Source organism: Myotis daubentonii, chromosome 1 (assembly GCF_963259705.1).
Source record: "Myotis daubentonii chromosome 1, mMyoDau2.1, whole genome shotgun sequence".
Classification (NCBI taxonomy): domain Eukaryota; kingdom Metazoa; phylum Chordata; class Mammalia; order Chiroptera; family Vespertilionidae; genus Myotis; species Myotis daubentonii.
The window spans coordinates 141,318,932-141,345,772 of NC_081840.1; the positions used below are offsets into that span (position 1 = coordinate 141,318,932).

The 26,841-nt window shown below is 41.6% G+C and overlaps 1 protein-coding gene across 1 annotated transcript in view; it reads right to left on the bottom strand.

The window, feature by feature from the left end:
* The window catches only part of APBB1IP (amyloid beta precursor protein binding family B member 1 interacting protein), a 111,080-nt gene that overhangs the window by 30,033 nt on the left and 54,206 nt on the right, over positions 1-26,841 (bottom strand). Inside the window, exons 3-7 of the mRNA XM_059661374.1 lie at positions 26,556-26,643; positions 23,895-24,187; positions 21,056-21,133; positions 17,167-17,326; positions 14,894-15,015 (exon numbers count right to left, since the gene is read on the bottom strand). Of these exons, the coding sequence (XP_059517357.1) occupies positions 14,894-15,015; positions 17,167-17,326; positions 21,056-21,133; positions 23,895-24,187; positions 26,556-26,643 (741 nt within the window). The remainder of the gene's footprint in view (positions 1-14,893; positions 15,016-17,166; positions 17,327-21,055; positions 21,134-23,894; positions 24,188-26,555; positions 26,644-26,841) is intronic.

Genomic DNA, 26,841 nt, shown 5'->3' on the forward strand with positions numbered 1-26,841 from the left:
TATGATTTATTATTATTAACCTACTTTTGCCCACCCCTGTATGTATCTGTAGGTGGGGGAGCTATAGAAGATACTTCATAAATTCAAAATGAGTGAAATTCTATAGGTTTTCAGAGAGGAAGACATCACTGTGGGCCAAGATGATCAAGGAAGACTTTACAGAGAAGGTCAAAGTCTGACTAGATCTTGGAAGATGTCCAATATTCAGATAGGAAAAAAGGAGTAAGGAGAGCATTTGAGGCAGGAAGAAAAGCACGTACAAAGGCCCAGGTGTGGTTAAATATTGGGTCTCTGTGGACCACCGTGAACACAGGTCTGGCCGGAGCTGGGGATTAATTCAGCACATCCGAGAAAGGCCTGACCACCACTCCCAACTCTTCTCTACCCCCTGTGCCAGGATACCCCTGCTGCCCGTGGTCAGGTGACTGTGCAGTGCCTGCCTAGAATGGGCAGTGCTCATTCCCTGGTCCCGCTGATGCTGGGTTTGGCTCCCTGACTTGTTTGGCCAACAGCATGTAGGTGGAAGGGTCCGTGCACAACTGTGAGCAGAGGACTTGCGAGGTGTGGCATGTTTCCACTCATTCTCCTGCCCTTTCGCCACTCACCATGAGAAGGCTGTGTCACAAGTAGCTGTTGGGCTGAGGACAGTAAGAGGCATGTGGAACTACCTGAATCTGACTCACCATCCGGAGCCAAGAACAGCTGGCCTGCAGGCACGGAGAGAGGAAATGTCTATAGCTGCAAGCCACTGGGATCCCGAGGCTGTTTTCATGCATCCAAACCCTGACTAATACACACACCCACTCCGGCTGGTGAGAGGATCTATGTACTGAAGCCAAGGGCTGACTCTGCTTTAAAACAGTAGCCTGGGGACCATACATGTGATTACTGGATTACTGTATGACCTCTCCCGCTGGGCCGGGCCCTGGGTGGTCACGATGAAGCTTGGTGGGAGAGGGAGGTTGGAAAGGTGTGGAGGGAAGATGCCATGAGGCGCCTTTCTCTCCCCGTGGCTGGCACCCTGCTACACCTGAGGGGAAGGAGGAAGTTGTATCTCTCTCTGTTCCTCCTTCGAGCAGCCAACGGTAAAACGCAACCACCACCAAATTTCAGTCAAGGAACAGAACAAACGAAGGAATGGAAATTGCCTAATGTATCGATAGTGATTATTGTCAGAGTGTGGGATCATGGATGATTTAAAGTTCCTCTCTCATTATTCAACTTTTTAGAAACAATAAGTTGATATTATATTTGAAGTCAGGAAAGTAAAAGATGTTATTAAGAGAAATAAAAGCCAATACCTTCTCTGAAACACAGATTTTCTGGAGACTAGCGATGAGTGGCCAATGTGAACACGGAAGTGCTGCTCCCTCGCCAGACACAGTCCTCAGTCCGTAGGACTCTGTTTCAGGCACCGACACGGGTCTTTGCATAGCAGGGCTACATGCCAGCACAGCCAGGGAAACAAAACCCTTTAGGGTGCGGCTGACTTCCATGTGAACATCTGGCCTTTTCTCAGAAGGAGCAGACCCCCTGCGAGGAATCAACTGGGAAGGGCTTTCCTAATGACAACCAGACTGAAAAACGAAGCTGCTTCTTGAATAAAGCTGTTTTTATTAGGACAGGAAGGTTCTACTGCCCCAAAACACTTTACCCAAAAGAGGCAGTACCACCCAGGTAAGAGGGGCCCCTGTCTTGACACCTCGCTGTAAAGGGTCCCTCTTCTGACCCTCAGTCAGCCACTCCCCTGCTCACTGTGAACCTACAGCAGCTCTAAAATATAAAACTTTTTTTTTTTTTTTTTAAACACAAACCTTAAATGGATGCTAGTGAGAATTAAATTGCCATGGAACTGTAGTGAATTTTTGTTGGATAGCTTTTTAAAATGTCAACATTTATAATATGCTGCACACTGCATTATTTGCATTTATTTAAACTGAGAAAACCTGTGTATGTCAACATACAAATGTGTGAGGTATACATAGCTTTTCAAACTTCTTCAAGGGAGTATCAAGCACAGAAGTTTGGTGTCCGTTCATAGAGGCATCTTTGTGAGCAGAGATCTCTATGTGGGAAGAGATGAGTGAGCAGAATTGGGGGGTCTGCCGAGAGGAAGGACAGAGCTTGTGGAGGGACAGAGTGCGAGAGGGAAACAGGCTGAGGGAGGGCTGGGGTCAAGGTGCTGCTGGCCGTGGTCCCCGCTCCAGCCCCTGAAAGTCCTGGTCATGCAACAATGACTTTTGAAAAAATTCTAATTAGGGCAGTTTCTGTCCTCATGACCAAGCGAACCCCAATGACAGCTTGCGGCAGTGTCTGCGCACTCAGACTTCAGCGATGGCTCTGAGGAACCACTGACCACCTTGGATCCTCGCCAGGACCCAATCGTTAGGCTCATGCGTGGTTCCTGCACCTTAAGGGTGAAGCTAAAACAGTGAGTGTCCCAAAGAGCTGGTAAGTCTCTCTTTAATGGAATAGGGCACAACAGAAACCAGTATGGGAATTCATTGCTCTGTGTTTCCTCATTTTTAATGGGGTGATGTGTTATAAAATCCTGGTGGAATTCCTTTTAAAAAAACATATATTTTTATTGTTTTCAGAGAGGAAGGGAGAGGGAAAGAGAGATAGAAACATCAATGATGAGAGAGAATCATCTACTGCCTGCCTCCTACATGCCCCCTACTGGGGCCTGAGCCCACAATCCAGGCATGTGCCCTGACCGGAATCACCTCAGTGAATGGCACCAGAATCTATCTAATTCCTGAGCCTGAAACCGGAGTGTCATTGTCATTCCTGCCTCCTCCTTCTATGCTTCCCTATTATTCACCATATTTTGCAAATTCTTCCTCCTACTAAACATCTCCCAGTGCCCTCCATTCTATTATCATCTCTTGCTGGGCTTCTGTAACCATCTCTCCATAACAAGGCAGCTTTTGCTTTGCTTCCTCCAAGCCCATTCTCCATAGTGCAGAAACACCAAATTAGTTAAAAAATTTCCCTGCTGTGTATTTGTCTTTAAGACTTTGGCCCACTTTTCAAGTTTTTTCTTTTTCGTTTAATCTCTATTTCATTCTTAGCCAGTTTAGCTTGTTTGACATCTATTCCTAAAGTTTTGGGTTTCTGGTAGGGTACATGAGAGGGATGTTAGTGTAAACCAACAGCCTGATGCCACTGGCCTTTGTACTGCTGCCAAACAGGAAGGCGCTGAGTCCTGGCCAGGTGTTAGGCCTCCACCAGCTTCCACAGGCATTGAGGTGGCAGAAAAAACAATGAACAGTACCTCTGCCTACTCTCAGTGGCTTCAGAATCTTCCATCTTATAACCTCCTGCAGATAGCAATTCACTCATCATCTCTATTTCATAAATCATGTTTCTGTAAGAACGAAGTCCTAACCCTAAAGAGAAAAAGTACCCACTGCACAGAGGCATTGAGAGTAGGGATAAGGGCAAACCATGGACTTTGCCTGTTGACAGATATCGACTGTAGATCAATCTTGACCTGATCTAGGATGAGTGAAGAAGAACCAACATCATGCTTATGACAAAATACTGTAGGACCTCAGGAGAAATACCAATCTGAAAGACTTTACCAACAACATATCTATACAATCAGTGAACTTTAGGATTCAGAAGAAAGTTGTAGGAAATTATTATCTCTAGGAGAAGGTGGTAAGATAGACAGAAAAGTATTTCCAGGGGAAGGGTCTCATGCAAACTCAACCTGGAAAATGGTCCAAATACTATCCATGAAGAGTACTGATCAGAAGATAGATTATTCAATCAAACATTGAGAAAATAGAAATAGTTAAAATCAGTCCCTTAAAAAATGCATCCATTTCAATTTTGGCCTTTACATTTGATTGTAAATTAGGAGAACTATTTACTTATAATACGAACATATTATTATCCCAAAAAATTCACTAGAAAGATTTCTGCTCACCCCTATGACACAGTAGCTTGACACAGTGATCAAAGCTCCACAAAAATAAGTAGAAAAGCCCTAGCCAGTTTGGCTCAGTGGATAGAGTGTCGGCCTGTGAACCAAAGGGTCTTGGGTTTGATTCCAGTTAAGGGCACATACCTTGGTTGTGGGCTCCTCCCCAGCCCGGGCCCTAATCAGGGCGCATGCATGAGGCAACCAATCGATGTGTTTCTCTCACATCGATGTTTCTGTCTTTCCCTCTCTCTTCTACTCTCCTAGAAATCAATGGAAAAATATCCTCGGGTGAGGATTAAATGGGTATTCAAATGGAAATAAACACTTGAAAACATACTCAAATCAGTGGCAATAGGAAAATTCAACTTAAAACCACAGGAGAGAACACTACACACCCACAAAGAACAGCTAAAAAAAAAAATAAAATAAAAAAAAAAGAAGCAACCCCACCCCAAACAAACAAACAAAACCCAAAAAACCTGGTAACACCAACGGCTGGCAAGCATCTGGAAGTACAAGAATTCTCATACAATGCTAACGAGAGGGCAAATCATAGAGTCACTCTGGAAAACAGCTTGGTACTATTTACTAAAGCCAAATATATGCATAAGCTATGATTCAGCAATTGCACTAATAGGTCTGTATGCAAGAGAAAAGTCTACATGTGTTCAACGAAGACATGTATGTGCAAGAATGTTCCCAACAGTGTTACTTGTTAAAGCCCCAAACTAGAAACAAATCAAATGTCCATCAATAATATAATGAATAAACATATTTTGGTAAAATCACACAATGGAATACTAAACTGCAGGGAAAAAGAGTAAGTTATTCTATATGCAACAGTACAAATGAAAGCTGGATTTAAAAAGCTAACCACAGAAGAGACTATGATGTGATTACATTTTACATAAAGTTCAGAAAGAGGAAAAGGCAATACTAGGAGAGATCAGAATGGTGAATGCCTTTGTAATGGGGCTAACAGCTGGGGAAGGGCAGAGGGAGGCACTGTTAATGCTCTACATCTGATGTGAGTAGTAACTGAGTGGGTATGTTTAGTTTCTAAAAATTCCTAGAACGTAGTTATGTCTTGTGCACTAATTCATTAGACACTGCGACAAAATGCAGACATCCACTAATACCCATTCTCCTCTTCCTCTTCTTATTTAACAATAGTATAGCCATGTTACACAACTGCTGGGCACAATTCTTTTTTTTTTTTTTTAAATTATCTTTATTGTTGGAAGCATTATAGATGTCTCCTTTTTTCTTCCATTAAACCCTTCACCTCACTCCCATCCCTTCCCCAGGCCTTCACTGCACATTGTCCGTGTCCATGGGTTTTGCATATATGCATATAAGTTCTTTTCTATGTACAATATCATGTTATCTGAGAATAATGAAAATTTTACTTCTGCTTCTCCAATTTGGATGCCTTTTATTTCTTCTTGTCTGATCGCTATGGTTAGTACTTCCAGTACTATGTCGAACAGGAGTGGTGAAAGTGGGCATCCTTGCCTTGTTCCTGTTCTTAGGGGAAAGGGTTTTAGTTTTGTCCCATTGAGTATGATGTTGGCTGTGGGTTTGTCATATAAGGCTTCTATTATGTTGAGGTAAGATCCTTCTTCCCACCTTGTGAGAGTTTTTATCAAGAAAGGGTGTTGGATTTTTGTCAAATGCTTTTTCTGCATCAATGGATATGATTATACGGTTTTTATCTTTCAGTTTGTTTATGTGATGTATCACATTTATTTTTTTGCGGATATTGTACCATCCTTGCATCCCCAGAATAAATCCCACTTAGTCATGGTATATTATCTTTCTAATGTAATGCTGGATTCGATTTGCTAGAATTTTGTTGAGAATTTTGGTGTCTATGTTTATGAGGGATATTGGCCTTCAATTCTCTTTCTTTGTATTGTCTTTATCTGGTTTTGAGATTAGGGTAATGCTGGCTTCATAGAATGAACTTGGAAGTGTGCCTTCCTCTTGAATTTTTTGGAATAGTCTGAGGAAGATAGGTTTTATTTCTTATTTGAGTGTTTGATAAAACTCCCCTGTGAAGCCACCTGGTCCTGGGCTTTGGTTTGTTGGAAGTTTTTGATTACTGCTTCAATTTCCTCCATAGTTATTGGCCTATTCAAACTTTTTTATTCCTCCTGGTTGAGTTTTGGAAAGTTGTATTTTTCTAGGAATATGTACATTTCTTCTAGGTTGACCAGTTTGTTTGAGTTGCTCATAGTATTTTTTTATGATTCTCCATATTTCTGTGGGGTCTGTTGTTATTTCACCTCTTTCGTTTCTGATTTTGTTTATTTGGGTCCTCTCTCTTTGCTTCTTGGTGAACCTGGCTAGAGGTTCATCAATCTTGTTTATCCTTTCAAAGAATCAGCTCTTGGTTTCATTGATCTTTTGTATTTTTTTTTGGTCTCTATGTCATTTATTTCCACTTTGATCTTTATTATTTTCTTCCTTCTGCTCACTCTGGTGTTTTTTTGTTGTTGCTATCTTTCTAATTCTTCAAGTTGCAGAGTTAGATGGTTTATTACCATTTTTCTTGTTTTTTGAGGTAGGCCTGTAATGCTATGAACTTCCCTCTCAGGATTGTTTTCACTGTATCCCAAAGATTTTGTTGTGTTTTCATTGTCGTTTGTTTCCAGGATGTTTTTTTATTTCTTCTCTAATCTCTTTGATAACCCACTCATTGTTAAATAGTATGCTATTTAGCCTCCAAGTGTTTGAATTTTTGTGATTGTTTTTACTGTAGTTGATTTCTAATTTTATGTCATTGTGATCTGAGAAGATGCTTGATATGATTTCAATCCTCTTGAATTAGGAGAGACTTTGCCTGTGTCCCAATATGTGGCCTCTTTGAAAATGTTCCATGTGCACTTGAGAAGAATGTATATTCTGTAGTTTTGGGGTTGAATGTTCTGAAGATGTCAATTAAGTCTATCTGATCTAGTGAGTCATTTAGGGTTGAAGTTTTTTTTGCTAATTTTTTGTCTAGAGGATTTATCCAGTGATGTTAATGGGTTATTAAAGTCTCCTACTATGATTGTGTTGCTGTCAATCTCTTCCCTGATGTCTTCTATAAGTTTTTTTTTTTTTTTTTTATGTATGTGGCTGCTCCTGCATTGGGCACATAAATCTTTACCAGAGTTATTATCCTCTTGTTTTATTGATCCCTTTATAATTATGAAGTGGCCTTCCTTGTCTCTTGTTATGGTCTTCACTTTGAGGTGTATTTTGTCAGATATAAGTATTGCTACCCCTGCTTTTTTTTTTTTTTCATTTCCATTTGCGTAATACAGCAGTTCCCAACCTGTGGGTCACGACCCTTTTGGGGGTCGAACGACCCTTTCACAGGGGTCGCCTAAGACCATCGGAAAGCACATATATAATTACATATTGTTTTTGTGATTAATCACTATGCTTTAATTATGTTCAATTTGTAACAATGAAAATACATTCTGCATATCAGATATTTACATTACGATTCATAACAGTAGCAAAATTACAGTTATGAAGTAGCAACGAAAGTAATTTTATGGTTGGGGGTCACCACAACATGAGGAACTGTATTAAAGGGTCGCGGCATTAGGAAGGTTGAGAACCACTGGCCTAATAGATATTTTTCCATCCCTTCAAGTTCAGTCTGTGTGAGTCCTTTGTTTTGAGGTTAGCCTACTGTAGACGGCATATGTATATGTCATGTTTTCTTATCCAATCACTCGATGTCTTTTGATTGGAGCATTTAATCCATATTACGTTTAATGTTATTATTCATAGGTACTTGTTTGTAGCCATTTCTGAACTTTATTCCTGTGTTCCTTCCTCCCTTTCTATTTCTTCTTTTTACAGCATTGCCTTTAGCATTTCTTGCATTGCTGGCTTGGTAGTGATAAACTCCCTTAGTCTTTTTTTGTCTGAGAAGCTCCTGATTTCCACTTCAATTTTGAATGGTAGTCTTGCTGGATAGAGTATTCTTGGATTCAGACCTTTGCTTTGCATCACTTTGTACACTTCATTCCATTCCCTTCTAGCTTGATGTGTTTCTTGTTTCTCTTGAGAAGTCATTTGATAATCTGATGGGGAATCCTTTGTAAGTAACTCTCTGTCTCTCTCTTACAGCTTTTAAGATTCTCTCTTTGTCGTTAACATTTGCCATTGTAATTATGACTTGTCTTGGTGTGGGTCTTTTGGGATTCATCTTGCTTGGGATTCTGTACTTGTGTAACTTTTTTCTTCCCCATATCAGGGAAATTTTCTGTCATTATTTCTTTAAATAGATTCTCTAAACCTTGCTGCTCTTCTGTTTTTTTTTTTTTTTTTTTTTTTACACTTTTATTTTTTTTTTATTATTATTATTTTTTTTTATTGCTTAAAGTATTACAAAGGGTATTACATATGTATCCATTTTATCCCCCCGCCCTAGACAGTCCCCTAGCCTCCCCTATCACCCAGTGTCTTATGTCCATTGGTTATGCTTATATGCATGCATACAAGTCCTTTAGTTGATCTCTTACCCCCCTACCTCCTGCCCCCCAACCCTCCCCGGCCTTCCCGCTGCAGCTCGACAATCTGTTTGAGGCAGCTCTGCCTCTGTATCTATTATTGTTCAAAAGTTTATAATGGTCTCTATTGTCCACGAATGAGTGAGATCATGTGGTATTTTTCCTTTATTGACTGGCTTATTTCACTTAGCATAATGCTCTCCAGTTCCATCCATGTCGTTGCAAATGGTAAGAGTTCCTTCCTTTTTATAGCAGCATAGTATTCCATCGTGTAGATGTACCACAGTTTTCTAATCCATTCATCTACTGATGGGCACTTAGGCTGTTTCCAGATCTTAGCTATGGTGAATTGTGCTGCTATGAACATAGGGGTGCATATATCCTTTCTGATTGGTGTTTCTGGTTTCTTGGGATATATTCCTAGAAGTGGGATCACAGGGTCAAATGGGAGTTCCATTTTCAGTTTTTTGAGGAAACTCCATACTGTCTTCCATAGTGGCTGTACCAGTCTGCATTCCCACCAGCAGTGCACGAGTGTTCCTTTTTCTCCACATCCTCTCCAGCACTTGTCGTTTGCTTATTTGTTGATGATAGCCAGTCTGACAGGTGTGAGATGGTACCTCATTGTTGTTTTGATTTGCATCTCTCGGATGATTAGTGACTTTGAGCATGTTTTCATATGTCTCTTGGCTTTCTGAATGTCCTCTTTTGAAAGGTGTCTATTTAGGTCCTTTGCCCATTTTTTGATTGGATTGTTTATCTTTCTTTTGTTAAGTTGTATGAGTTCCCTATAAATTTTGGAGATTAGGCCCTTATCAGATATGTCATTGGCAAATATGTTTTCCCACACAGTGGGTTTTCTCGTTGTTTTGTTGATGGTTTCTTTTGCTGTGCAGAAGCTTTTTATTTTGATGTAGTCCCATTTGTTCATTTTTTCTTTAGTTTCAAGTGCCCTAGGAGCTGTATCAGTGAAGAAATTGCTTCGGCATATGTCTGAGATTTTCTTGCCTTTGGATTCTTCTAGAATTTTTATGGTATCCTGTCGTACATTTAAGTCCTTTATCCATTTTGAGTTTATTTTTGTGTATGGTGTAAGTTGGTGGTCTAGTTTCATTTTCTTGCATATATCTGTCCAATTTTCCCAACACCATTTATTGAAGAGACTATCTTGGCTCCATTGTATGTTCTTGCCTCCTTTGTCAAATATTAATTGAGCATATTGGTTCGGGCCGATTTCTGGGCTCTCTATTCTATTCCATTGATCTATATGCCTATTCTTGTGCCAGTACCAGGCAGTTTTGAGAACAGTGGCTTTGTAATACAACTTGATATCTGGTATTGAGATCCCACCTACTTTGTTCTTTTTCAGGATTGCTGCAGCTATTCGGGGTCTTTTTTTATTCCAGATGAATTTTTGGAAAGTTCGTTCTAGATCTCTGAAGTATGCTGTTGGTACTTTAATGGGAAGTGCGTTGAATTTATAGATTGTTTTGGGTAGTATGGACATTTTGATGATGTTGATTCTACCAATCCATGAACACGGTATGTTCTTCCATCTGTTTATGTCTTCCTCTATGTCTTTTTTCAACGTCCTGTAGTTTTCTGAGTAGAGGTCTTTTACCTCTTTAGTTAAGTTTATTCCTAGGTAGCTTAGTTTTTTCGGTGCAATGGTAAACGGGATTGTTTTTATAATCTCTCTTTCTGAAAGTTCACTATTGGTGTATAGAAATGCCTCAGATTTCTTGGGGTTAATTTTGTATCCTGCTACATTGCCAAATTCATGTATTAAGTCTAGTAGCTTTTTGATGGAATCTCTAGGGTTTTGTATGTATAATATCATGTCGTCTGCAAATAAGGACAGTTTTACTTCCTCTTTTCCAATTTGGATGCCTTTTATTTCTTCTTCTTGCCAAATTGCAATGGCTAACACTTCCAGTACTATGTTGAACAGGACCTTGCTGCTCTTCTTGTCCTTCTGCCACCCCTATTATACATATGTTACGATGTTTTGTGTTGTCCCAAAGCTCCCTTAGGCTCTCCTCCTGCTTTTTAATTTTTTTCTCCAGTTGCTGTTTAGATTGGGCTTGTTTCTCTACCTTTTCTTCTAACTCACTGATTTGGTCCTCTGCTTCTTCTAGTCCACTGTTGAAACCTTCCATGGTGTTTTTGATTATAGCTATATCACTTTTGATTTCTTTCTGATTTTTGCATAGGTTGTTAATATTCTCGTCCATCCGTTTTATGAACTGTATGACCATTACTCTGCATTCTTTTTCTGTCTTGTTGATTGCCTCAGTTTCACTTATTTCCTTTCTTGGTGATTCATCTTTTTCTTTCCTCTGTGCGTTGTTTCGTTGTCTCTCTGTTCTAACTATCACCAGAAGGTGTAATCACCAAGTTGTGGCGGCCTGGCCGTGTGCTGTGGGAGCTTTGCGCCACCTGTCACTGAAGAGCTCTGACACCAAGACGTGTGGCTGCCGTGGGTCTGTGGGAGCCCTGCTCGCCCCGGATAAGAGTCACTGGCACTCAGTGTGGCCTCGTGCGTACACCTAGAATGAGAGACCCTGCCTGCACGGTGCTGAAAAAGAGACCCTCCTGTTGTGTGCCAAAAATCAGAGTCCCCCTAGCATGCGCCAGGAGTCAGTGTCCCCCTGTTCCTGCACTGAGAATTGAGTATTGTAGTCTTTATTGCTTGGTGTGGCCTCGCGCTGAGAATCAGGTCCCTGTGTGCGCATGCGCCGAGTATTGGAGTCACTGGCTCTTAGTGTGTGTGTACGCGGAATCAGGGAACCCATATGTGGGTGATGAGAAACAGAGTCAAGTCACTGGTGCTCAGTGCTGCCTCTCGTGTGGAAAATGAGGGTCCCCGGTCTGCTTGGGGGACCAGGTTGCACAGCTGCCCTGTGTCGGTGGGAGGTCCACTCCTGCGTAGTGGGAGGCAGACTTCCATGTGCCCTCACCCAGAATCAAAGTCAGGTGGTACAGTTGCCCTGAGTGGGGCCGGGGTCTGGTTGCGGGAGTATGCACTGCGGGAAACAAACTCCGTGACCATGCGCCCAGGCTCAAATTCAGCGCAGCCTCCCTGTGTGGGCAGGAGGCCTGCTTATGCGGAGAAGGTCTAGCAATTCCTACGTAGCTGCAGAGGGCTGGCGGGGTTAGGCATGGGCTCTGTGACTCACAGAAATCCGCGGCTGGGGTGCCTGGAGTCTTGGTCTCCCTGGGTCTGCAGCTGTGGTCACAGGTCTTTTACCTGAGTGGCTGTAGGGTCCCGGTGTGCGTCTGAGACCAGATTGGGTGGTGGTGAGGCTAGGATCCTAGTCTCAAGCATGTTCTTCATGATGGCGTGATTTCTGTGCCAGCGGTGTTCTCCCCGGAGTGTTTGTGGTGGCAGCAGGGTTTTGCCTTTTAAGACTGCTCTGTTTGGCAGCCCCCTGGAAGACTTGTAGGATCTGACTGTCTCTGTCCCCCCCACACACACACACCACACACACCACACATGTCCACACACTCCTGTATTGCTCCCTCACTCTCTCACACATTCTCCCTCCCTACTTTCTGGCTGGTCGCCATCTTTTCTCCAGGATATTCTTTAGTTCAACTACGTCCTTCTTAACTGCTGCTTGATTCGTATTCATTGTTTCTACTTTTTTTCATGCTAGTGTCGTTCTCACTGAGTTCCTTATAGTTCCCATTAAGTTTCTTGTAGTTCTAAGTTGTTTGAGCATCCTTTTAACCAGTACTCTGAGTCCTTTATCTGACAAATTGCCTGCCTTCATTTCAGTTAGTTACCTTTCTGGTGAGTCCTCCTTTTCTTTCATTTTAGGGTTGTTTCTTTGTCTCCCCATTTTAGCAGTCTGGTAGTATGAGTGAGGAGAGGGGGCTGGGCGCTCAGCTGGTAGAGGAGGCAAGGTGGGGTGGGGTCTGCTGGTGAAGGAGGTGGGGTGGGCTAGGTGTTCCAATGCTCCAAGGGGTGGGCAGGCCTCACACTCCACTGGTCAAGGCAGAGGGGCAGGCAGGTGCTCCGCTGATTGAAGGGTCAGGGCAGGCTGGCATGTAGATCACCAAGGTGTCAGCGCAGACTGCCCAGCAAGGCAGAGGGCAGGTTGTCTGGGGGCCAAGGTTCAAGCATGCTGGGTTGCTAAGACTGTCTTGTGTGATTGGGGGCATTGGGTCCCAGCAGTGGGGCTGTGTGCCCTTGTCTGTCATCTAAGGGACCTAGGACATGGCTGCTCCCTGCAGTCTCCTCCTGAGGAGGACCCTGGGGATCCTCCTAGATGGCGTGCTCTCCAATTACAAGCAGAGAGAAGTGCCTGATTGAGCAGCATGCGGCAGTGGCCGGCAGCTCCTCCATCAGGAGCACCCAAATAGCCTGACTGTAGTTCGCCCACTGACCAACAGATGCCCATCCACATTCATACCCACTGACACTCTCCCTCACCCCCACTCACCACTCATATTCTTACTCTCGCTCCCATGCCTGCTGCCATGTCGGTTCTCTCGCTGGGTACTATTCTTATAGACTCAATATGGAGGAGTGATACAAGTGGTGGCCCCGAATGCAACTTCCCAAATTTAGCTATGTGTGTGGTTGTGTTACAGGATAGCAAGAAGCTAGAAAAATTCCAAGACAGGAGGAATAGGGAAACTGAGACAAGAAAATTAAACAAGGCCAAACAATTTGGCAGCCTGCAGCCAGCTTGCAAATATCAAGCCCGTACCTTCTCCCAGCCAAGGACACTTGAGAGTAAATGATTAATGTATCTTCAAGGACAGAAAAGCCAGCAGTATTGGGGCTTGGAAAGATAATCACAAATCATGGGAAGTATAACAAAGTAAAAGGGGGATCTTGAAATTTAATTTGTACCAAGATATTTGGCAGAGGAATTTAAAAAATCTACAGATGGAAAAATATATAAGGCACCCCCCCCCCCCCCGCAACTCGCTCCTCAGATTAGCCGAGAGAGCCCATTTACACTTTATGCCAGTAGATAAATTCACTTGCTTTGCTCCTTTAATAAATGTGCGTGTTTTACTTTCCTGATAAATTTAACACAATTATCTGGAGTTACTCGTTTGAATTCATTCATACAACAAGACAGGAATTGAGGAGGGGACAGCCCTCGCTCCGGCCCTCCCCACTCCCCAGACCCCACCCTTTGACTCAGGAGGCTGTTCAACAACACCTCTCTGGTGTCTGTGAGAGGTGCCTGTAACAGCTGTTCTGGTAGAGACCACATTTCTCAGCTTCCCTTATAGTTCAATATCACCATGTATCTAAGTTCTGATCAATGGGATATAAGCAAAGTAAAAGGGCCATTTCCAGGTCTCTGCAGTAAGAAGTCTGGTGGTGTACTCCCCTGGCTCTTCCCCCGCTTATACAGACTGGAAATGGTCAGGTGGAAAGCAGCCTTGGACCTAGAGATGAAAGTTCAGCATGGCAGAACCATTCTACTAAATCTTCCAACCTATGTCTGGGCTGGTATGTGAGGAAGAAATAAGCTTCTAGTTCAGATGGCATTCTAACTAACAGAGGCATTAAAGTGTGGGGTTGAAGGCAGTTATGGTTTGAAGACTTTGTATTTTTGTTTGCTATTTGTCACAAACAACAGTACTTAATTGCTTTGTTGTCAGTCTGCCACCACACAACTAGGGAAGACCCTCGAGAAAAGCACAGTACAGGGGAAAGAACATTTTCCTATAAGAAAGCTGCTCTAGAGTATCCTTTAATTCTGACTATAGTCAATGAGACCTGGGTTTTTTTTTTAACCTGTAATATCTAAAGGTGTCTGGATATATCCAAGGCTCTCATCTGTGTCTACTATAGTTAAATTCTTTGACTTTCCTGAACAGACTTAATGACCATCATGCAATTACAGTCAGCTAGAGGCCACAGTGGGAACGCCTAGACTTCTGTGACATCCTTGTACACACAACTTGAAGGAAGCTTTTCAAATATGGAGAATAATGCTTTTTATTACGTAGACTATAGAACTAAAGCACAAGAAGTTGTGTATTTTCCAGGTGTGCCTTTTGGTCATCCCAGCATCAATAAGCACCAAATATGAAGAACAAAGAAAGCAATATCTTCAAAATATGAAGCATTAATGGCCCAGGGAGCATAAAGGTATATTGAATTAATGTAGCCAAAGAGAAATAAGGACACAAAAGAAGGACTAGTCAATGGATTGATGGGTTTTGGGTGATGAATCAAAATGGATTATTTTCTTTCTGGATTTCTCAAAGGGCTCTTAGTTTTCATATGGCCTAAGAGTTGAGTTTATGCTTCTTTGAAAGGAATACATTTGTGATATTTTGTGAGGTAATGAATGATGCAATTATCTGGAGTTACTCATTTGAATTCATTCATACAAGAACGAATTCCACAGGTGACATTTAAAAAACCCTCCACTTCTTATATGGCTTACTGATATACAAGTTATCTTACCTGGGGGTTTTTAAATACAGCATATTTTTCCTCTTTCTTCAAAAATACCACTTTATTTTCTGTGTCTCTTGTCCAGTCTGATAAGACTTCAACAACATTTTCATGGTCTTCAAAAAACCTTTCTGATGAAATAAGAAAAACAAGACAGTATTGAGTTAAGCACAATGCCTCATACTTCACACAGGGTTTTATTTTTATTTTTTAAGTTTTATTGTTTAAGGTGTTACAAATAGTAGTACATATGTCTCCTTTTTTCCCCCCATTGACCTCACCCCAGCCTCCCCTACCCCCTGCCACATGCCGTCACCTCCCCCCACCCCCGCCCAGTTTCTTGCGTTTGTTGGTTGTGCTTACATGCATGCATACAAGTTCTTCCATTGATCCCTTACGCCCCAAACCCTCCCCTACCCTCCTGCTATAGTTTTACGGTCTGTTCACACAGGTTTTTAGAAACTCCTATTTCTTAGATGATGTCACATTGTAACATTCCTGCTACATTAACTCTTTAGTGTATCAGGTCTTCAACTTATTTTCCATAAAAAACATGGCAAATGAACCTACACTGTAGTAATAATGGTCAGCCATTGGATTTTTTACTGTAAATAGTTTCAGGTAGAGGTAAACATTCTCTCTGTGAGGAGGGCAATTAGGCAATAATTGGTTTAAACAACTGTGAGATATGAGATGAGCACTCTAAAACATCATTCCTTAATCTCTTAAAACAATACATGAATATTGGAACCAAACCTAAACATAACGGAAAGCTTTCACTTTTGTACTTGACAAAAACTTCAAGAGGTTCTTTCAGTGTAGGCCATTTCCTCCAGAAAAAATTTCTCTAACAGCTTCTGTGGGAACCATGTCAGGGTCCTTGGGTAGTCAAGACCAATGGGAGCACGGAGGCCTTGTTGTCAATACACCAGAATGGCCAAGGCCGCTCTGAACATGAGCCTAATCAGGGTGCCCAAGGCCAAGATACCATGAGCGGGTGCAAGGACACACATGCCCTTCTGCAGCCAAAATGATTGATGTCATTGTTGGCAACTCAGCCTTCTTTGACCAGGAGTCTGCTAGAGAGAGAGCAGCTGAGCTGAGGTTAGAGAGCTCAGGGAAGAGAGGTGATGAGCACAGAGAATGTAGGTCCTATGTGTGCAGTAGAGAAGAGAGCTCAGACTGAGTTGAGAGCTGGCATTGCTACGATGTAAGGCTAAGAACTCAGAGAGAGCTCAGATATAGCTACCATGTTAACCAGCCAGTGTGCTGAGAGAGAAGCTCGGAGGTAGTTACTATGTGAGGCTACGGAGACCAGCCAGTGTGCTGGGCAGGGGAGAAAGGAGAAGCTGCTGAGCCAGAGAGCTCAGGTACCACCATGAGGTGATGCGGTGAGTCTAGGGGACAGCGTGCGGCTGCTCAGATAATAGCAGTGGGTACAGAGACTAATGCTGTTTTTGTGGGAAGATGTACATGTTAACCAGCCAGCGTCAGGCTGCCTGCCTGAATGGACTTTGCTGTGGAGAATTGTTTTGTCTGATGGCTATATGGCCACTGGCTTTTACAATAAAGACTCATTCTTATACACCCACAACCTCGCATGGCTTCTCGGTCTGCCCCACCGCCAAGAATTGAATCATACTCAGCTCTCCAGAGCACCAGAGCTCACGCAGGGCTCCTGCTGTCTCTGACAGCTTCTAAAACAGGAAATTCTCTATGCCACCAAGCTCTCCAGGTAGATAATTGCTCTGTGAGTGGTATTAAGAATGAGAAGTAACAGTATTTCCTTAATTTTTCTTTCTTCTTTTTTTTAAGTAGATCAATTTCTATCAACACTACTTTGCTCTTTGGAGTAGAGCCTCTTCAGCTAGACAAAGTATCAGACATTAGGCGAGTGGGAGGGAGAAAGGGAAAATGGACAGTGATGTGAAGCAGAATTAAACTATAGTTAAAAATGGGAACTCGAAAGAAACATTAGCAGACAGGCATCCAGGCCGTCCATAATCTGCTCAGCTTATAAGCACGCAGTACAAAGTATCATCCTGTCACTTTCTTTCTCTTATGCGTCACTAGAGAGTGACAATAATAATGCTTACTTTCCCCAAGGTCTGCCACCTGCTACAATTTTGCCTCTTCATTTCTTCCTCACTAAGAAATGAAGAGACAAGAATTGAATCTGGCAGAAGGGAAGTGATGACTCGGAAGTCTTGATGGCTTTCAACCAAAAGACAAAATAGACAAAAACCCATAGTAAAGCAAACCCAAAGATTTTGGGGACTTACCAAGTTGTAGTTCTGGGTATATTTCATAAAGACACCAGTCTACACTGCAGTCACAATGGGTTTTCTCGAAAAGGTTGTCGAGAACGTCTCGGGCCAATTGCCGCTCATCCACCATCAGCGACTTCGTGCTGTTATCATTCATGTGCACCTTGACAACCAGCTGAGGATAAAGCCACAGAGCAGCCACTCAATGCCAGCCACTGAAGAAGGCCGAGATTGAAGGTTTCAAAGCCGCTATTGCTTCTGCTAATTTAATAAGTGTCCCACGAATGGACTCAATATGAATTCACTCACACTCTGAACGCTTGTTTAAGGTGCTAGGAATACAGAGGTGGAGAAACCAATTCACAAAATAGAAAAATGTACAATAAACAAAGTCCTTGCCCGGCAAGAGACGGCATTCTAATGAGGGAGGCAGAAGACAAACAGAAACAAGGAAGCGCTGACTTCCTGTTTTCCTGACATTTGTCTGTTACTTATTCAGGTTCATCCTGGAGCCCAGAAGCACTTCTTGATTGAAAGCCACACCTGTATCTTTGTAACAAATTCTTCTCTTTTGTTTGGCTGGAGCGGGAGTCCCTTTTCATGCAACCCAAGAATTCTAAGACAATCACTGCCCAACCCCCAGCCTGCAGTGCACACAACTACTCCACACACAACCAGCAGAGAAATCCTGTAAACATCACCAACCAGAACTATCTGATACTCTTGCTTAAATTTCTATTCTTTTTTTTTTCTTTCAGAGAGTGGAAGGGAGGAGGATAGACAGGGAGAGAGAAACATCAGTGTTAGAGAGACACATTGATTGGTTGCCTCCCATATGTGCCCTGACCAGGGTTGGGGATTGAGCCTGCAATCAACATACAAGGTACGCCCCTTGACTGAAATCAAACCTGGGACCCTTCAGTCCGAGGGCCCACGCTCTATCCACTGAGCCAAACCACTAGAGCTTAAGTTATTATTCTAACTTGAAAAATTAGAAAGGGAAGTGTGAAATAGCTACAGACAAGTTCTGCCTATTTTGTTTCCCTAGGTTTGGTCATGGTAATTCACAAATGAAACTCATCATTATTTAAAAAGTGATTAGGTGGACTGGAGAAAGATGCCATACAAATGGTAACATTTCTTCCTCCCTAAAAGTTTGGGTTAGATTCTGAACAAGCTGGGAAACTACCCCTCCTGTCCCACTTCCACCTAATCTGATTTTCAGAACATCATGTTGTCAACAGATGAAGGTGCAGTTCCCACAGATTGTTATGCAGAGTTACTGATAGCAACCAAGGACGTGGGCGGTGATAAAAATCTGGGTTAGAAGCAGGCAAGGACCACAGCTGGAAGCTTCATGTAGTGCAAGCATGTCAAACTCAAAGGCTAACATGGGCCAAATAAACAAGGCATGTGGTCCGCGAGCCGCGAGTCTGACATGCTTGATGCAGTGCCTTGTCTTCCCAAGTGCCAAAATGTAGAAATCAGGCAGGAAAAGTGCCTTTCTGGCTCCTGGTACCATTCAAATTCAGGCTTCCTAGGAACACCTTTTCCACCTTGAAAACCTGTAGCTCAGAAACCTCTAGGTGGATAGTTGCTTTCATTCATGTTTGTCTTCTGCTGCATTTAAAATGATAGGTCCAGTGCCAAAGACACATTCACCCGACTTAGGAAATAAGGCCTAGAGCCGTGGTCTGCAAACTGCGGCTCGCGAGCCACATGCGGCTCTTTGGCCCCTTGGGTGTGGCTCTTCTTAAGCTTTAGGCGTACCCTAATTAAGTTAATAACAATGTACCTACCTATATAGTTTAAGTTTAAAAAATTTGGCTCTCAAAAGAAATTTCAATCGTTGTACTGTTGATATTTGGCTCTGTTGACTAATGAGTTTGCCGACCACTGGCCTAGAGGGTCACACGGAAAAAGAGATATTCCTTAAATAGTGGTCTTTACTATGATTTATTTTCTATGGAAGGCATACCCATTGATCTCTGCTGAGAATTATTGCAATAAAGCAGCAATTTTCAATGTTTTTCATCTCATAGCACACAGAAATGAATTTCTAAAATTTTGTGGCACACCAAAAAATATATTTTTTGCTGATCTGACAAAAAAAAAAGGTATAATTTTGATTCATTCACACTGGATGGCTATTGTTGTCTTGGCTGTTGTCATCTTCTTATTTGACAATCTAAGGGAAAAGAGGTCAGTGCCCCTGACTAAATAGTCAGGTATTGCATGTCTTAAGAGTTCTTGTGGCACACCCATTGAAAATCACTGCCATAATGTAGCTTCATGTCCTAGGAAACATTGCCAATGCTGGGATTTAGAAGACTTAATTTTTCTGATGGAAAAATTAATGATATTTGACCACATTTCATTCTTACTTCGGAAATCTTGAGAAAATAAAACATGCTGGTGTTTTATTTTTATATTTAGAGAAAAAAAATCACCTAATTTGACAATGATGAAAGATTTTTTTGCATAAATTGCAAACTAAATTTAATCCACATGTAGTTATGAATGCCCCTAATTATAAAACTTAGAAAATAAGAAAACCAAGAGAAGGCTGGTAATTTTTATCAAGAATGAATCATATTTATTATTTTTCACAGCTTCCATCTCATTTACAAACTGAAGAGTATGTATGCTAACACATAACACTGCTAAATCGCAGTGATACACTATAGGTAAAATGATTCAAGAATGAAAAGCTTCCTTTTTCTAATCCAATATAGTATCAATTTTCAACTGGTGTGCCACAAGAATTTTTAAAACATGCAATACCTGACTACTTAGTCCGGGGCACTGACCTCTTTTCCCTTAGATTGTCAAATTAAAAAATGACAAGTATTCTCATCACTGATGTTTCTATTTCTCTCTTCTTCTCCCTTCCTCTCTCTGAATTCAATAAAAACATATTTTAAAAAAAGAATCAACTAATGAATGCATGAATAAGTAGAACAACAAATCGACATGTGTGTTTTTCTCTTTCTCTCTCTAAATATCAATCGATTAAAAAAATAAGTCTGGATCCAGGGATAGTCATGGAATATTTGTTGAATATCAATCAACATGTATTGAGCACTTTTATTCAAAGGACCATGAACATAAAGTCCAATGCCCTATGTGAAAACAATGATTCACCCAACTCATTTAATTGTGAGACGCTCTTAAGGAGTCTCAGCATCAGATGGCATGTGCTTCAGAAACTGAAATAAGACAAAACTGTTTCATCTTTCTCTCTATTTATCAATTAACCACTATTAACTTTAATTAGGTATATGCTTCTACTAAGGTTAAATACAGGTGTTTCTGTTATAATATAATGAATGTACTCCTGAAAAACCTATGCTCTACAGAAAAATGCACAGTAAAACTACAGGTTTATTGGGGAAAAGGTTAGGGGCAGGTCTCTCAAATCTATGCACCCCTGAAACCAGAGAACTACTGGGCGATTAACTTGGACATCCAGGGCAGGCAGCGAGGCTGGAGGCTGCCTCAGGGAATATGAAAAATGCACAAAAGCAATCTCAGCAATGCTGAGCTGGAGGCAAGGCCAACAGAAGCTGAGCTCTGACCCAGTGAAGGTGGGCCCAGACGGTGGCGCCCCCTGCTGTTAGCTAACAGCGGAGCAGAACCAGAGAGGCCCCTTGAGGGTGAGGGAACCCTGGGTGGAGAGGCTTGAAAACATCCACACGTATATTAACATAAGTCTCCTTTTTATCAATCACGCAGGAGCAAGCTGACGTCATAGAAAGAGTACCTGTATCATTTATCTGTGTCCTTAAATTTAAAAGATTATAATTATTTGGAAAGTAGCACTTGGCAATTTATTTTTTAGTAATGCAGTATAATAAAATGCCATTAATTTAACTTCCCCATGCAAAAGTGATATATAGTTTACCTTCTTGACCTTGGCCTCTTTCAGTTTTTCCAATGCCAGCTTAATTTTATCAGCCTTCGCCTGGGCTTCTTCTTCTTCCTGCAAAATGACAGCCAACCCAGTCCATTAAAGAATACCAGCAAGGAAGCACCTGTGCCATTGCTAGTGTCTTAGTTACTTTATGTTAGCAAAAGGCTATATTATAGGGCACCAAATTTCACATAATTGAGTTTCAGAATTAAGTAACCATAACAAAAATCTCCAGCCTAGAAATATAGGCTAGCAGAGCTTCACATATTTGATCCAAAAAAATCTCTGCTTGGCTCAAACCTTGGGTATAACCTGAGGAGTCTACAGGTGTATCTCAAGGAATTTGAGCACTTCCAGAAATTACATGCTTTAAAAACAACAACAACCATTTTAAGTGTACAGTTTCGGTGGCACTAAGAATATTCACTTTTTGTGCAACCATAACCACCATCCATCTCTAGCACTATTTTCATATGAGGTACTTAGAGTAGTTAAATTCATAGAGATAGATGCCCTAACTGGTTTGGCTCAGGGGATAGAGCGTTGGCCTGTGGACTGAAGGGTCCCAGGCTCGATTCGGTCAAGGGCATGTACCTTGGTTGTGGGCACATCCCCAGTAGGTGGTGTGCAGGAAGCAGCTGATTGATATTTCTCTCTCATCGATATTTCTAACTCTCTATACCTCTCCCTTCCTCTCTGTAAAAAAATCAATAACATATATATTTTTAAAAATTCATAGAGATAGAAAGTAGAATAGTAGTTGCCAGGGGCTTCAGGGAAGGGGGAATAGGGAATTATTATTTAATAGGTATAGCGTTTCAGCCCCAGCTGGTGGCTCGGTTGGAGTATCATCAGTACACCAAAGGTTTTGGGTTCAATTCTGGTCAGGGCACATACTAGGTTGTGGGTTTGATCCCTGTCCCCAAATGTACAGGAGGCAACTAATCTATGTTTCCGCCCCTTCTCAAATCAATAAAAAACATATCCTAATAAACATATCCACAAGAAAGAAGAAAATGCCGCCATTTATTACAATGTGGATGAACCTTGGGGTATTATGTTAAGTGAGATAAGTCAGACAGAGAAAGACAAATACTGTATGATCTCACTTAAATGTGGAATCTAACCATAGAAACAGAGAGTAGAGTGGTGGGAGCCAGGGCATGGGAGATGAGGGAAATTGGGAGATGTTTCTGAAAAGGTACAAACTTCCAGTTATACGGTAAGTTTGGGGGATCTAACGTACAGCATGGTGACTATAGTAAAAAATACTGTATTATATACTTGAAAGTTGTTAAGACAGTAGATTTAAATGTTCTCACCACATATACACAAAAAAAGGTAACTATCTAGAGTGATGGAGGTGTTAACTAATCTTATTGTGAAATCATTTCACAATCTCTGATTCAAATCATCGTGTTGTACACCTTAAACTTACAGATATTATGTTAAATACAGCTCAATAAAAATGAAAAAAAGAGCCTCTGCTCTATATGGATTACCAATTTTTAAAAATAAATATGTTTTTATTGGTTTTTAGAGGGCGAGGGATAGAGATAGAAACATCAATGGGAGAGAAACATCATCAACTGGCTGCCTCCTGTAACCCTGCTACTGAGGATCAGGCTGCAACCAGAGCATGTGCCCTGACCAGGAATTAAACTGTGACCTCTTGGTTCCTGGGTTGACGCTCAACCACTGAGCACACCGGCCGGGCTATGGATCACCAATTTTTAAATAATTTTTCTACAATAAATACATAATATAGCAATGAATATGATTTAATATTTGATTTACATTTAATATCTGTTCATTCTAAAGGCATTATAGGAACTTTCAGGGTTACTAGGGTCATATTTATGAACACCAACCATCACACAGTTCAACAAATGTGGAAGTCATAACAAATTGAGCGATATTCTTACTCTAATATATATTTTAATCCTCACCTGAGTTTCCAATGATTTTTAGAGCGTGGAAGGGAGGGAGGAGGGGGAGAAAGAGAGAGAGGGAGAGAAAGAGATAGAAGCACTGAAGTGTGAGAGACACATTGATTAGTTGCATGTGCCCTGACCAGGGTGGGGCTGGAATCTGCAACTGAAGTATGTGCCCTCGACCAGGAATCAAACTGCGACCCTTTGGTCCCCAGGTGGATGCTCTAACCACTGAGCAACTGGCCAGGGATAAAACATTTTGGAAGTGCTTTACTTAAGAAATCTTAAAAGTGTTTTTTCACTTTTATGAGAGAAATGTTATAAGATGATGTCCCAAATAATGACCGCATCAACTGTCTAGTTATTTTGCCAGTATTTACAAATGTATTAATATCAAGTACTCATCACCTGCCTGTCCACAACACCCTTCCCTAACTACATTACAAGTAATTCTTAGATATATCTTTGCCCTACTGAACAGGGATGACCAATTTAGCAAAATTCCATTTAGTTCAATTCAGAAATATGTAAGGAATGCTTTTTATTCTTCATGTGCTGGGTTAGCACCAGCGACACAGAAATGTATAAATCAGTTCCACAGTTCATACCAAGTTAATAAAACACCCTCAGAAGTTGATTATTATTAGGAAGTGCTGCATATAAATGCAAATTTTAGCCAAACTATAATTCCTGATTATGGCCTTAATATGTTCTTTATACACACCCAAGGGTCTTATTTTTAGAGAACTCTGCCTTTCCAATGAACATACTCAGTATCCTTATTTCTTACTATCTCAGAGCTTTCGGGGTGCAAACTTATAAATGTCACCCTCACTTTGAAGAAAATAAAAATGATGGGTAGCAGAGGTCCTGCCGTCTCTACCCCCGGTGCTTACCTGAGAGAGAGGTTCAGGAGGTGGTGGTGGCAGAGGCAGGTCTAACATGGGGTCTGCTGGTGGAGGCGGTAAATCATCCTCATATTGGCTCATACTAGTTGCAACGACATTTGCTCCGTAACCAGGAGAGGCTGCGCCACTGGAATGTGACACTTCCGGAGGGGCCGGATGATACGGACCCTGAGAAGACTCTTTCTGTGCCTGGATTGTCCTCTGTTCAGCTTCACTTATATCTGCTACCAGATCTGCCATGAGCGCATCTAGATCTTGGTCTTCCAGTGCATTTAAGGATTCTGATAAGGGAAAATTATGTTAATAATCAAAACAAAGATTTGTGCCTGAAAAAATGGAATAAAGGTTATTTTCAGTATAATATTTGAATACTGGTCTTGAGGGATTGAGGGTGGGTATAGGGCAATAAGGAGAGGCTGGTAAAGGGGGAAAAACTTTCAGTTATAAGATGAATAAGGTCTGAGGGTCTAATGGTGAGCATAATTAATAGCACTGTATTGTATGACTGCAATTTGTGGGAGAAGAAAACTTAGATGTCTTTATAAAAAAAGAGAGAGAGAAAAGGTTACATATATGAGTGTGGAAAGGTAAATCTTCATTGCTCATATGTGCAAGTATATGCTATCTATTAATGTTATAATTTCATAAAAGTGTATTTTTTTTGAAATTTCATGAATGTTACCTATGCAAAAATGATTCATAGTTTACCTTCTTTTATTCAATGTTATGATGGAAATAACAGCCAGGAAAAATAAATGTATAATAGAGACCTGGTGCACCAAATTCGTGCACGGGTAAGCTCGCTAGGCCTGGCTAGTGATCAGGGCTGATCTGTGGGGTGACTGGCAGGTCCCTGCTGGCATCTGCCTTGGCCTGCCTAGTGCCACCCGCTCACCAGCTCTGCCCTCCTCACAGCCGCCAGTTGCCTCCCTCTGTGGGGTGACTAGCGGAGTGATTGGGGGCCCCCCGCTGCACCTGCCTTTGCAGGCCTGGGGCCTGCCGGTTGGGAGCAGCTCCTGCATTGAGTGTCTGCCCCCTGGTGGTTAGCGAGCATCATAGTGACAGATCGTTCTGCTGTTTGGTCAATTTGCATATTAGGCTTTTATTATATACTAGAGGCCCGGTGCATGAAAATTCATGCACTGGATGCGGGGGATGCCTCAGCCCGGCCTGCCCCCTTTCACAGTCCGGGAGCCCTCAGAGGCGGGAGGCGACCCGGCAATCAGGGGAAGGCAACGCCCCATCACACCTCTGCTGCTGCCACTGCCGGCAATGCAAACCTTGGCCGGCCCTGGTTACCTGAGCCTCGGGTGGCCCTGGGTGACTGGGGGGCTGAGGGGACTGGGAGTCTCCGGAGGCGGGACCGGACTTGCTGTGTGCCTGCTGCCCTGACGGGGCTGAAGGGACTGGGTGATGTCTTCTTGTGGCTGTGGACACCGCCTTCTTTGAGGGTGTGGCAGTCAATTAGCATATCCCCTCCTTATTGGCTGTGGGTGCTGCCATCTTTGTGATGGTGTGAGGGTCAATTAGCATATTCCTCTTTATTAGATAGGAAGATAGCAAATAATAGAAAAGAGGATGGGGGAAAAAAGAAAATTGGAAGAGGTGTATTATAATATATCAAGGTACAGGCATTGGCACCTAAGTGTTTATAAAAAAATATTACTGAAAATAACAGAAACAAAGAAACCCAATGAGTGTCAGAAATAAAACTTGGAACTCTGGATTTCTGTAACTGGATTTCCCTATTATTTTGTTTTTCATATTTTTTGGTAGGCACTGCCATTCTTTGGAAAATCTTTTTCAAGATTTGCAATGAATTTTCATTCATTTGGAGGTGATTACTTCAAACTTCACTTAATGTGAATAGCATGTGGGCTAAAGATTGTCTCTGCACTAAATAAAAAAGATAGTTTTGTTAATAAAATAACATGACAATCTCAGGAAGAATAAAAAATGTCAGAGCAAAACAGAGCAAAAATATCAAATTATGTAGAAATTAAAATATATTATATTTGGAAGCATCCATTCATATATTATCAATCATTATCCAACAAACAGTTCAACATTATCCTTGAAGAAACATTTACTTATTACTTTTTTATATTACTGTGCTTTGTTTCTCTAAAGCAGTGGTTCTCAGCCTTCCTAATGCTGCGACCCTTTAATACAGTTCCTCATGTTGTGGTGACCCCCAACCATAAAATTATTTTCGTTGCTACTTCATAACTGTAATTTTGTTACTGTTATGAATCATAATGTAAATATCTGATATGCAGGATGGTCTTGGGTGACCCCTGTGAAAGGGTCGTTCAACCCCCCAAAGGGGTCGTGACCCACAGGTTGAGAACCGCTGCTCTAAAGGCTTAGATAAAAATTCCCTTTACTTCTTAAAAAACAATTAAGAGAGTTTTGACACTACACAATTGCAGGATAGTGTTACCTTTCATTACAGGCAAAAATATTTTCTTGCCCTTTCAATTCAATCCAGACACACAAAAAAATGCTATCTGAAATTCAGGATTATAAAAATTACACTCCCTACGGTGTCCAGGTTCCTTAAATTTTGTTTTCAAATTGTAGTTCCACACAGATTTTAGTCATTATTATAATTTAAAATTATTTAAGGAAAGAAATTATTATGCTTACCATTTAAATCCTTAAAACCCACACTGTAGTTAAACTCAGCCCTGGGAGGTTTAGGGTCCGAAGGAGGAAGAGTGTCGACTCCTAAACTCTGTGGAAACAGATCCCCGCCCCCCCGCAAAGTTAATCATGAGACGAACATTTAAACAGCACATTTAATCATTAAGTCAAAAGTCATGTGTTGTTTACACATTTTCTCTCTATGTATGTTGTTTTAAAATGGTATTCTTATTTGAGAATGTTTTATGTGATTTCTGCCCCCTGCATAATATTAGAAATTAAAAATTAT